At 43.0% G+C, this 12,014-nt stretch overlaps 1 protein-coding gene across 1 annotated transcript; it reads left to right on the top strand.

Annotated features, from left to right (window-relative positions):
• The first annotated feature begins 1,086 nt into the window (after positions 1-1,086).
• LOC142850391 (antiviral innate immune response effector IFIT1-like) lies at positions 1,087-11,202 on the top strand. The gene is made up of 2 exons (XM_075973881.1): positions 1,087-1,116; positions 9,694-11,202. The coding sequence occupies exons 1-2, from the start codon at positions 1,112-1,114 to the stop codon at positions 11,072-11,074; spliced, it is 1,386 nt and encodes a 461-aa protein (XP_075829996.1). The 5' UTR covers positions 1,087-1,111; the 3' UTR covers positions 11,075-11,202.
• Positions 11,203-12,014: the final 812 nt, after the last annotated feature.

The raw sequence follows: 12,014 nt of genomic DNA, 5'->3' as shown, positions 1-12,014 counted from the left end.
GAAGCCAGGGGCATTGGCCCCTCCCCTACTCCGTCAAGCCCACACTACCCAACCCCCTCCTATGAAGCAACATTTTTTACATTTCTCTCCTTCCCTTTCTACCCCCTTCCTTGCCAATCTGGATGGTCAAGGTCAACTTCTATCTTACCCACCATCCTCTTCTTCTCACCCTCCCCGTCCTACCCCAACTTTCCACCAATAAACCCCCTCTGCACACTGGGCTAGCACCTCCAAATCCTCCCCAGTCTCCTCCCATGCCAGATACCAACATAGAACTGCACTCTTTTGCCCTCTCTGGGAGGTGGAGGGAATCAATGGCATTATAAAATTTCATGTTCCCTTTTCTCTTTCAGATCTCTCTCAGAGAGAAAAGAGGTTAGGTTCCTTTTCTACTAACCCTTCTGCTTATATTAAAGAGTTTCATTGTTTGTCCCAGACCTATGATCTAACTACTAAAGCCTCAGGTACACTGGGAAGTTCTGCAGAGGGAAGAGGACATGCATGGATGGAATCTGCAAAAGTTGATAAGGAAAGCCACAGAGCAAGCGAAGTGGTTTAGACCACTTCCAGACTGTAGAGGAACCAACTTGCAGATGGACTCTGCTATCCCTAAACTTCCCTTTTGTCATCCCATCAAATCAACATGACTATAGTCTCACTTCCAAAGAGTAAATGCAGAATATTAGTACTTTTGATGAAAAAATTGTGAAGATGCAAGTCTGGTCCTTTATGTTCACATTGCCTCCATCAACCCCTTTGTAACAGCATCTCCTGGTTCAGGGATGTCTCTCTCTGGACAGAGAGGGGAATTGACATGTCAGTCTCTTCCAGAGTTTTCTCCTTATCAGTTCAGAGTAGAGAACAGGAAGGCCAATACCTGGTTGTCCACAGTTTCGCTGACGAGAAACCTGAAGGCTTTTGTTTCAGTTTCCAGTTTCATTTCCCACTGGTGTATGCCACACCACACCTCATTTTATAGCACTCTTCCCAGCTTATATATGAGAAGTCCAGTTGGTGCGAAGGTCAGAAGAGAGCAGAGCATCAAGGAAGGATCCTGAGGAGTCCTGTTTTGGTTAAAACCCAGACAACTGCAGCCACCTTCACAGCCACCATGGGGTAAGGATTTCCCTGCTCTGCAGGTTGAGTGAACCCAGGACACAGACATTTGCTTGTGACCAGGTCTGATGAGTCTGCTTGCAATCATTTGTTATGTCTTATGGGTTCTCTTTTTACTACTGAAAAGGGAAAAGGATACTAATTGTACTGATGGACCAGAGAATTTGTTCAATGATTATAATGTGGGTATGGGGCTGGATGAGTGAAAGAATACTTGCTAGAGTTTTTAAGACTGTCTCAGACATGTAGTTCAAATCTCTGGTTGACACATTAGCATGCTCATCCATGGAGAGAGACAATTACCAATGAGAACTTCAGGAGTGGAATAATAATGTGGGATTTCCTTCTATATGCTGTGAATACCATTGGTTAAAGCTGCTTTGGGCCTGTGATAGGGTAGATCAGAGCTAGGTGAGGAAAACCAAACTTTATGCTGGGAGAAAGAAAGCAGAGTCAGAGAGAACTCATGTAACTCCACCAGAGACAGACTGTTCAGAATCTTGTCAGTAAGTCACAGCCATATTGTGATACACAGATTACCAGAAATGGGTTAAATTAAGATGTAAGAGTTTGCCAATAAGAAGTTAAAGCTAATGGGCCAAGCAGTGATTAATTAATACAGTGTCTGTGTGGTCAGTTTGGTTCTGGGTAGTCGAGATAAACATGCGAACTCCTACAACACAATAAGTTACCACTCTATGTACTTAGAGTCCTAAAAGAGAGCAGCTGCTTAGAGTATCTTCCATCCCATCTCCTACCCCCACACCTTCATTGCTCTTGGGATGGACCCTAGAGACACCCAGTGAATCTTTGGAGATGCTGTTCAAGGTTACTGGTTCAAGTGCTTTGGCCCATCCCTGACTGGGTTAACCCAAGAGAGGACACATTTTTTTTCTGTACCTTAGTAAGAGACAAAATGTGGAAATTTTATTATATTTGATATGAAATATTTAATTATTTTCCTGCAAGAAACTAAATACCACCAGGAATTTATGCATATATGTATGTATATTTATATCCATACACATATATTAAATGTAAAGAAGTACTAGGCACCGTGTAGTCTTTTTTATTTTTTTGGTTTCTGGGTATTTTTGGTTTTGTTTTTCAAGTCAGAGTTTCTCTGTAGTTTTGGAGCCTATCATGGATCTAGCTCTTGTAGATTAGGCTCATTGTAAACTCACAGAGATCTGTAAACTCTGCCTCTGAGTGCTGGGATTAAAGGCATGTACACCACTAGCTGCTTCCATGTTAAGTCTTTTTATGTAAATGTCTCTTGTTTTATGTTGATACTGCCTTTTGAGTTGAAAATGTCAGTCTGTAGAGTTGTTTTCTTTAAAATCTAGGGCTATAGTGATCATCTCTTTCAAAGGCAACTATTTTATATTCTTGCACATAGAAACATGTACAGAACGAGAGTATGGAGAAGGCTGAGAGCTTCGGTTGTATGAAAAGAAAAATATAGAAAACACAGAGGTATAAAATTGTGGAATAAAATAAACAAGGAGGCAGAAGACTTTAAGAGCTTTCAGGTGACAGACATGGTCATAGGTCTAGTGACTAAGCTGTGCCTGGGGCTAGATTTCCCAGGACTCTATCAGGTTGCTAGGACTGTGTTTTGCAATTGAGTGCCTGCAGTTTGAGAAAGGCTGGAGATCTCCAAGTGCCCAGGGGAGGCTGGATGCTGAGATCTCCAAGTGCACAGGGGAGGCTGGATGCTGAGAACTCCAAGTGCACAGGGGAGGCTGGATGCTGAGAACTCCAAGTGCATGTGCACAGTGGGATCCAGGTTGCTCTCTGTCCCCGTTGCCCACACAAATTGCAGCTGCCTTGTCCTGCTCAGCTTTCCTGCTGCAAGTGCTTATCCACAAGAGCATGTGCCTCCCCTTGGGGCACAGCTCCCCACAAGGATCCTTGGGGGCCTCCCAGTCAAGGCTGATCTCCATGGACAGATGGTGTCCAGATTTCAGAGTGTTCTTAGCTACCATGCCAATGTATTTATTTCCCATTATGTGAGGACAGCGTCTCTAATTCCTGCTGTGGGTTGCTGTAGGCAGGGAAATCAAAGAAAAGCAGGATTGAATCTGATCGCCCTAAACTATGATAATGTTTCTATAGAAAAATGATCACCATTTTTGCGTGCCCTTGAACAGAAGGAATAAACATGCATTTAGTGCTTTCATAGACAGAGACAAAGAGAGTTAGAGAAGAAGAAATGTTCGGCTCTCTGCAAATGCCTTGGCCAGAGGAGTAATGGCCTACATGGGCAAGAAAGAAATGTGGTTAAACACACCTTAGTCAGCCAGTGTTGTTCACACTTCTAGATGTAGGGTCTAGCGGGCTCATGCAGAGGTGGGGATAGACAACCAAAGTCTAATAAAGTATAAACAATCTTTATTCCAGAAACAAGAATCCAGTAAAAAAAAAAAATCTCCATGAGGAACGAAGAGCTTATCAGCTAGCTGAGACCACAGCCAGAGATGGATTATTTTAGGCTGATGTAAAAGGCCATTTTTTTTTCCTGTTGCAACTTCTGAGTCAGGAAAATCTGTCTTAAAGGAACTATAAAACACCACCAGCAAACAGCAAAAAGCTGTGTTAAACTTTATGTATATATATTGTTTTCTTCTATAATTCCTTTTTCAAGTCCTCTATGGTTTTATGTAGATTTAGTGACCACGTTGGAGTGCCAGCTGTTTTAGGGAGAGGCTGCTTGTTCATCCCAGCTACCTGGCTAGCTTACTCCCGAAATACCCACACAGAAATTGTATTAATTAAAACACTGCTTGGCCCATTTTCTCTAGCTTCTTTTTTTATTTTTAAAATTTAATTTATTATGTATACAATATTCTGTCTATATGTATGCCTGAAGAGGCCACCAGATCTCATTACAGGTGGTTGTGAACCACCATGTGGTTGCTGGGAATTGAACTCAGGACCTTTGGAAGAAAAGGCAATGCTCTTAACCACTGAGCCATCTCTCCAGCCCCTTTACTCTAGCTTCCTATTGACTAACTCTAACATCTTGATTTACCCATTTCTATTAGTCTGTATATTGCCACGTGGCAGTGGCTTACCAGGAAAGATTCAGCATGTCTGACTCTGGTAGCTCCATGGTGGCTCTCTGACTCTGCTGTCTTCCTCCTAGCATTGAGTTCTGTTTTTCCTGCCTACCTACGTTCTGCCCTATCAAAGGCCAAGGCAGTTTCTTTATTTGTTAACCAAAGAAAGCAACACTTAAACAGAAGTACCTCCTACAGTAAACTTAGGTACAGATTGCCTTATTTTACAGTCTCCATTAACAAAGGCTTTTTAGTTAAACCAATGTTTATACTTAATCTTAATTGTCTTCCTTGGGATGTTCAGGAGGTTTTTACTGAAGCCCTGTGTTGTCCCCATTGATGTTGCCAGTTTCACATAGGGGGTATAAGGCTTAACCCAGAGGTCGTATATCTACTTCCTAACAGTTGACTCAGCTCATATTCGTAGGCTAGCTCTCAGTTTGCAGAGAGATGCTTTGGCCTTGTAAATAGAGCTATGGGTTGTAAAGCTCTCTCAAACTGGTGAGAGAGCTGCTGACAGTCTGTTCTCAATTTACTAGATTACAAAAAATTTTTTGATTTCTAAATTTATATTTCTGGAATCTACATTTTAAGATTCTTATTCTTGAACTCTTCACTAGAGACTGAACCCCACGCAGTTTGTTGTGAGAATATTAAATTAAGCCCAATTGAATTTGAAAAAAAAAAAGTTCTTTGGTGTAATACAATGCTCTGTCCAAAAGGAGGCATAATTGCACTGGATCTCAATTCCAAGTACTTCTAATAAGATGGGTTGTAGAGGTAGCTTTTATGTGTTACCTTAAGGGCCCAGGGAAGGATTCTGTGAGGTGTCAGTCAAACAGATAGCATAGATGTTATTTTTCAGCATTAAATACGTCCCTCCCTGATTTGGGAGCTTGAGGAGACTTTGGCTATACAGATAAAGCAAAGGTCACCTAGCTATTGGCCACCTCTGGTCCCGCTTTAGGAGTATTGTAGTTCTGGCTCTACAGAGAGCACAATCACCAGGCTATTAATGATCTCTATTCCCAGCCTTCAGGGTGGAAAAACAAGTTATCCATATTTCTTATTGAAGAAACAGTCCCATGTGTCTATCATTGCTGGTTTCATTTGTGCTCATCTGAAGGGACAAGGACTTTGTGCTGCTCAACAGACAGAGACAGAACAAGAGGAGAGAAACAGAATGAGACAGAGAGGGACAGAGAGACTAACAGACAGGCAGACACAGAGACTATAAAAAAACTTCTGCATTTAACTCTTTCTAACCTGGCTTACCAAATGTTATCAGTAAAGACTTGAGGACAGGGACAACTGCCAACCATTTCCAGGGGCACTTTTCAAATATCCAAATAATTGTGTCCAGCATCAATAGAACTCTACCAGGGGTATATGATTAGAAAGAGAACTAGAAATATTTTATTATGAAACAGTGCTGTGGAAATTAGAATGGACAAGTGAGATGAGGGATAAGCCCAAAGAGAACTGGTCCATGAAGCTCATGACCCTTTATACGGCATGAACAAAGAGCTGTGACACCTCTGCTGGTTGGTACATCAAGGACATTTTAAGCATCCTCTGTCCATTGCTTGAAGCCAAGGGAAGGAAGGGCTGTCAGTGTTTTTACTCAACAAGCTTTGCTCATTGTCACTGATGCTGCTCTCCCTGGGGCCCCAAAATAATGCAACTCTCTGTAAGATATGAAATACCACGTGACAGGAGAAGGAAGCATCACAGTTGCTTCCCTTGGAGACTTAGACTGGAGCTGGAGAGATGGCTCAGTGGTAAAGGACTTGCCAAGGAAGCGTGAGAATGGCAGTCTCAGTGCAATTACTGAGAGCTGAGCTGCAGAAAACAAGCAGGTGAAGACCAGCGCCTAGTGCTGTCCACCAGCCTTCATAGGAGGGCCTTGGCATTTGCTGCCCCTCCACAAACACAATTGAAATTCCGTGAGATAAGGAGAAACATGGAGAGAACAAGGCTTAGAAGAAGCCCCTAAAATGTCATTTCCTGATAGTTATGACTGCTTTAAAAAATGTTTTTGCTTGTTCTTCATTTACTTTAATGTATTCTTGCATGAGGTTTTGATTTATTTTTGTGGTTAATATATAATTACATTTCTACCTTTTTTTCATTTCCTATTTCAAGGACCTCACATTTGCCTTTCCGACTCTGCTCCAGAAACATTGCCTCCTTTTTTCATTGATTGTTAATGTATGCACATATATAAACATAGATATGTGTGTGTACCTGTCCAGTCCTTATACTGTTTCTTGTTATGTATGGCATCAGGGTTGGACATTTGGTGCTGTACAGCCTAGCCAGGGGGATACCAGCTCTCCCTACCCCACTGTACTGGTTGATCATTGCTCTTTGTGTATCATGAGGCCTCACTGACTCTTCCTATCTGATCTGTATGTTTCCTGTCCATTGTTATCATCTTTGTGCAGCTCATCTTTGGTCATTCAAGCCAGTGAAATTTTCAAAAATTTTAGAGGTGAATTCTATCTCTGGTCTTAAATAGAGAAATGGCATTTAAAACTAATCAAAAGATTGTAAGATTTCCAAAATGGAAGGGACATGTATCCATCGAGTCCCTTACTGAGATGTGTGCTTCTCTAAATCAAAGGTACCTGTCTCAGAGTAGTTGCTTCCAGATTGTCACTTCTAAGAGTCTACATTTGCTAGGGAAGTGTTGTGTTCTTCTCTTTCTTCTATGTCAATTTTTCAAAACCCTGCCAGAATGCCTAATATCCACTATGAGTGAGTACATACTGTGTTTGTATTTATGTGACTGGGTTATTTCAGTCAGGAAGCTTTTTCTAGTTCCATCCGTTTGTCTGCAAATTTCAAGAAGTCACTGCTTTTTAGTGCTGACTACTCTACTTGTCATCACAGAATTACATCTAGTAACTGATGGAAGCAGATGCAGTGACCCACATCAAAGCACTGGGCTGAGCTCCTGGCATTCAGTTGAAGAGAGGGAGAAGGGATCATATGAACAAAACTGGGGGAGGGGTGAAGGGCATGGTGGGAAAATCATAAAGACAGCTGACCAGAGCTAGTTGGAACTCACAGACTATGGATTGATAGTTGTGGAACCTGCATTGTGTTGAAATAGATTCTCTGAATGTGGGGTGACAGTCATGTATCTTAATCTATTGTGGGGCTCCCTGACAGTGTGATCAAGACCTATTTTAGGTAATGAACTGACTCTTTGGAGCACATTTCCTATGGTGGATTACCTTACTCAACCTTGATACAGAGGGAATGATCTTGGTCCTGCCTCAACTTGGTATGTCATACTTTGTTGAGTTCCCAAGGAATGCCTTACCTTCTGATGAGTGGATGGAGGGTGGAAGAAGGGGATGTAGGGGGCAGGAGGAAAGGAAGAATGGAGAACTGAGGTTGTTATGTAAGAAAAAATATTATTTAGATATGTAGAGCCCCCAAAGTTCTGTTGTGCAAGCCACTGGGCCCATGGAATTATTCTATGGCCTTCTGTAGATAGAAGGGCTTTACCATGCACTCATTGTTCTGACCCATGTCTTTCTGCAATGCCATCCTCTGTGCTATATATGCCTTTTTCTCTCATATGAATACTCATGCTAGCGCGTAGTGTTTTGATTATTTTAGGTTTGTAGTTATTTTAATTCTTTTTATGAAAACTAACTTTTATTAAAGGAACATCTTGGAGATTTTCTAGAATTTTGGCCTGTCACACAACACTTTTTTTGAGGCAATTTTGCTGTATTCTGGTCTTGTAGTATTTAAAATTGGAACTCATGGATTTTAACTGGGGTTATCAGAATTCAGACATATTATGAGAACTTAACTGAAAGAAAGAAGATGAAGTTCCTACAGTAGATGTTGAAAACAGAAAGGGGGGGGGGTATCCAGAGTCATCAGGATTTTGATCAAAACATTATCAGGATAGAGGTATAGGGGATGGATGGGCTGGTGAGTCCAGCTGGCTGATTCATGAGGTTTCTAAATGGCTGTCATGTTCTATTTGTCAACTCTTAAGGGCTCCAAGCTAGAGTGTCCTTTATGGGACAGACCTAACATGGTATAGCACCTCCTGCTGCTATTCTTGACATCTGATCAGATCAAAGCCAAAAACAGCTGATTTAAGCACTTTGGCATCTCTGGCCTCTGGCAGACAACTACCAACAGGACCAACGGCCTATTGACGTCTAGCCATGGAAGACTCAAAGGTGCGGCTGTGGGTGCCTACAAAACCTGAGTCACACAATTCTATCTCTTGCTCTCAACACTGATAAAAAAGCAGGAAACTCCTGTGTAGTTTATAACATAGCCATGTGTTTAGCTTCACTAATCTCAGCAAAGACCAGAAATGAGAAACACTGATATCATTTCCATTACACAGATGGGCACAGTGTGATATTGAGGTATTAGTGATACATTCTAGGGAAGTGATTGTCCTGCTCCATAGCGAAACAAGAAAGCCCATAAAGTGTAGATGCATGTGTAGAATGCAGGGATTCTTCGTAACCATAGGAGAGGACATCTTATGCGTCACTCTGTAGAAGGGGAGGGTGTTGTTGACCCACCAGAGTAGGAGGATTAGGTGGCATCCCACCACCCAGCTAGCTTACACCTGAAATAATCATACAGAAATTGTATTAAATTTTTGCCTGGCTCATTACATCTAGCCTCTTCTTGGCCAACTCTCACATCTTAATTAACCCGTTTCTACTGAATCAGTGTATCACCACGTGACAGTGGCTTACTGGCAGGATTCTAAACTACGTCTGTCTCAAGCTGGAGATCCATGGTGTAGCCTGACTCTGTTCTTCTTCATTTGGTCTTCCCTGCCAACCTGAGTTCTGCCCTATCAACTAGGCCAAGACAGTTTCTTTAATAACCAACGAAAGCAACACAAATACAGAAGGACCACCTACACCATTGTTGAGTAACCTCCCCCCATCTATGTTGCCCAGAGAGGAAAGATCCAGAGAAAATCATATTGCTAGTGTCACAAGGCTGTTCCAAGGCAGAGAGCATGTCCATTCTGAGTAGCCTACTTCTGACAGGACACCAGCTGTTGGTGTTGGAGATGAAAAGGGAAGGGTCTGCAATGACAAATAGTTCCTATTTAGGTCAGCTCAGGTGGCAGGCACTTGTACACATTCTCCTCACAGACAGTGGGGAAGGGATAATAGTTTTGTTGAGTTCCACATCTCAGGGCAGGAGTCTGACAAGAATACAGACCGGGCCTGTACCTCTGTGACCGTGTCTAGTCTTGAATAAATAAATGAACTCAAAAGCTAAGATGGTAAGTACCCGTACATGGACGTGCATGGTCAAGGAGACTCTGACAGTTGTAGTAAGAGGAGCTGAGGAATCGATGTAAAAAACAGATATCAAGAAATTCTAAATGGGCAAAATGTTAGATTTCCAAGAAATAAGCAAAAATGTTGTAAAATGTGTTTTCTGTGGTGTCAGAATCTGGCCAGATTGTCCAAAAAAAAATCTTCCTGCTTCCTTTTCACAGAGAGAATGCTGGTGCTGATCAGGTCAAGGAGAATCTCCTTCAGCTGAGCTGTCACTTCACGTGGAGCTTGCTGTTTGAAGACGCTGACATACCCGATTTGGAAATGAGAATCTCAGAGCAGATCAAATTCCTAGACATCATGAGCCCAGTGGGGATGCACAACCTCCTGGCCTATGTGAGACACCTGAAAGGCCAGCATGAGGAAGCCCTGCAGAGCCTGAGAAAAGCAGAAGCCTTGATCCAGGAAGAGCCATTGCGCAAGAAAATGCTGGTGACCTGGGGCAACTGTGCCTGGGTGCATTACCACATGGGAAGCTTGGCAGAAGCCCAGAGCTACCTGGACAAGGTGGAGAATACTTGCAAGGAATCTGCAAATCCCTTCCGCTACAGGATGGAGTGTGCCGAGGTGCACTGTGAGGAAGGCTGGGCCTTGCTGAAATGTGGGAAAAAGTATAATAGACGAGCCCTGGCCTGCTTTGCAAAAGCTGTGGAAGCTGATCCTGCAAACCCTGAATACAACACTGGCTATGCTGTAGCCGCCTATCGTGAAGATTTTGATGACAAAAATAAGTCTCTGAAACCCCTGAGGAAGGCTGTCAGGTTAAATCCATCAGATCCATATATTAAAGTTTATCTTGCCCTGAAACTTCAGGACATAGGAGAAACAGATGAAGCAGAAAGACACATTGAAGAAGCCCTCAGCAGCCCATCCTGTCAAACCTATGTCTTTCGACATGCTGCCAAGTATTACCTAAAGAAAGACTGCATAGACAAAGCTCTCCAACTCCTACGCAAGGCCTTGCAGACATCACCTGAGTCTGGCTACCTGCATTACCAAATAGGGTTCTGCTACAGGCAACAAATGATCCAACTGAAGACATCCAGGAACAGACAGACCCGAAGGTCTGGCAGCATTAAGGAATTGGCACAACGGGCCATCTTTGAATTTCAGAAGAGTGTGAAGCTGAGGCCCACGTTTGATGCAGCTTATGTTTGCATGGCTGAAACACAGGCAGAAATTCGCCAATATGAAGAAGCTGAGGCAAATTTCCAGATAGCGCTGAACATGAAGAACCTCAGTGGGCACATAGAGCAGGACATTCATTTCCGCTATGGCCGTTACCAGCAATTTCAATCAGAAGACACGGCCATCACCCACTACTTAAAAGGTCTAAAAATAGAAGAAAAGTCGTATGCCCAGAGGAAACTACTCACAGCTTTGGAGAAAGTGGCTGAAAGACGGATTCAGCAGAATGATCGACCTGTGGAGAGCACCAGCCTCCTTGGGTTAGTCCACAAGCTGAGAGGGAACATGCCCGAGGCCCAGCTGTACTATGAGCAGGCTCTGAGGCTCACTGGGGAGATGAACCCTGAGTTCTGAATGCAGCTCAGCTCTGCGAAGATAATGTACTCATCACTGAGATTCCATTCCTCCTAACTGACTGCTTTCCTCAGATCTGCAATCTTGCTGCAATCCAAGTACCTAAATGCATTGGCTCCTGCCACCTCTTTCTCACCCTCACTTCTGTCCCCACTACACCTGCTCACTTAATGGTGGCCTGGACTGACTCCTGCTGTTCTCAACCCTTTGAGCGCTGACACAAACCTTTTTCCTTATGTGTGTGTTGTGACAAGAAAATCTTCATCGAAGTGCAGAAGAAGGGAGAATATAAGAAAGGAAGACAGGACTGCGAGGGTTGCATCTACCCAGGAAGACTGTGGAACTGATCTAATGGGAGCCCACCAAGGCCAGCTGGACTGGGACTGAATGAGCATATGATCAGACCGGACACTCTGAATGTGGTTGACAATGAGGCCGGACTGAGAAGCCAATGACAATTACACTGGATTTTGATTGTATTGCATGTACTGGCTTTTCGGGAGCTTAGTCTGTTTGGATGCACAACTTTCTAGGATGGAGGGAGATCCTTGGACTTCCCACAAGGCAGGGCACCCTGATTTCTCTTAGGACTGGGGAGCGCGGGGAATGGGAGTGGGGGGAGTTGGAAGGAAATGGGAGGATGGGAGGAGGTGGAAATTTTAAATAAATTAATTAATTAATTAAAAAAAACAAAAAAATATAATGGAGTTTACTGAAGAAAATCTTCATCGTCTGCCTGCCAGTGTGCTGGACGAAGAAGTCTTCTCCAATTAGGATTCATTTTAGGTCGTCAGAAACTCTTACTATAGTACAACCTCAGAGCAAAAGAGATGAGAAAAAGAGAGAGTTTGAAAGCAGAACCGCTCTCACAGTCCTGGACACCCATTCACAGCTAATGAGAGACTTAAGTGTGGGGACAGTAATGCAAGGAAAGCTTTCT

Source organism: Microtus pennsylvanicus, chromosome 5 (genome assembly GCF_037038515.1).
Source record: "Microtus pennsylvanicus isolate mMicPen1 chromosome 5, mMicPen1.hap1, whole genome shotgun sequence".
NCBI lineage: Eukaryota > Metazoa > Chordata > Mammalia > Rodentia > Cricetidae > Microtus > Microtus pennsylvanicus.
Note: the sequence above shows the minus strand (reverse complement) of the source record. Positions and strands in the feature narration are given on the sequence as shown.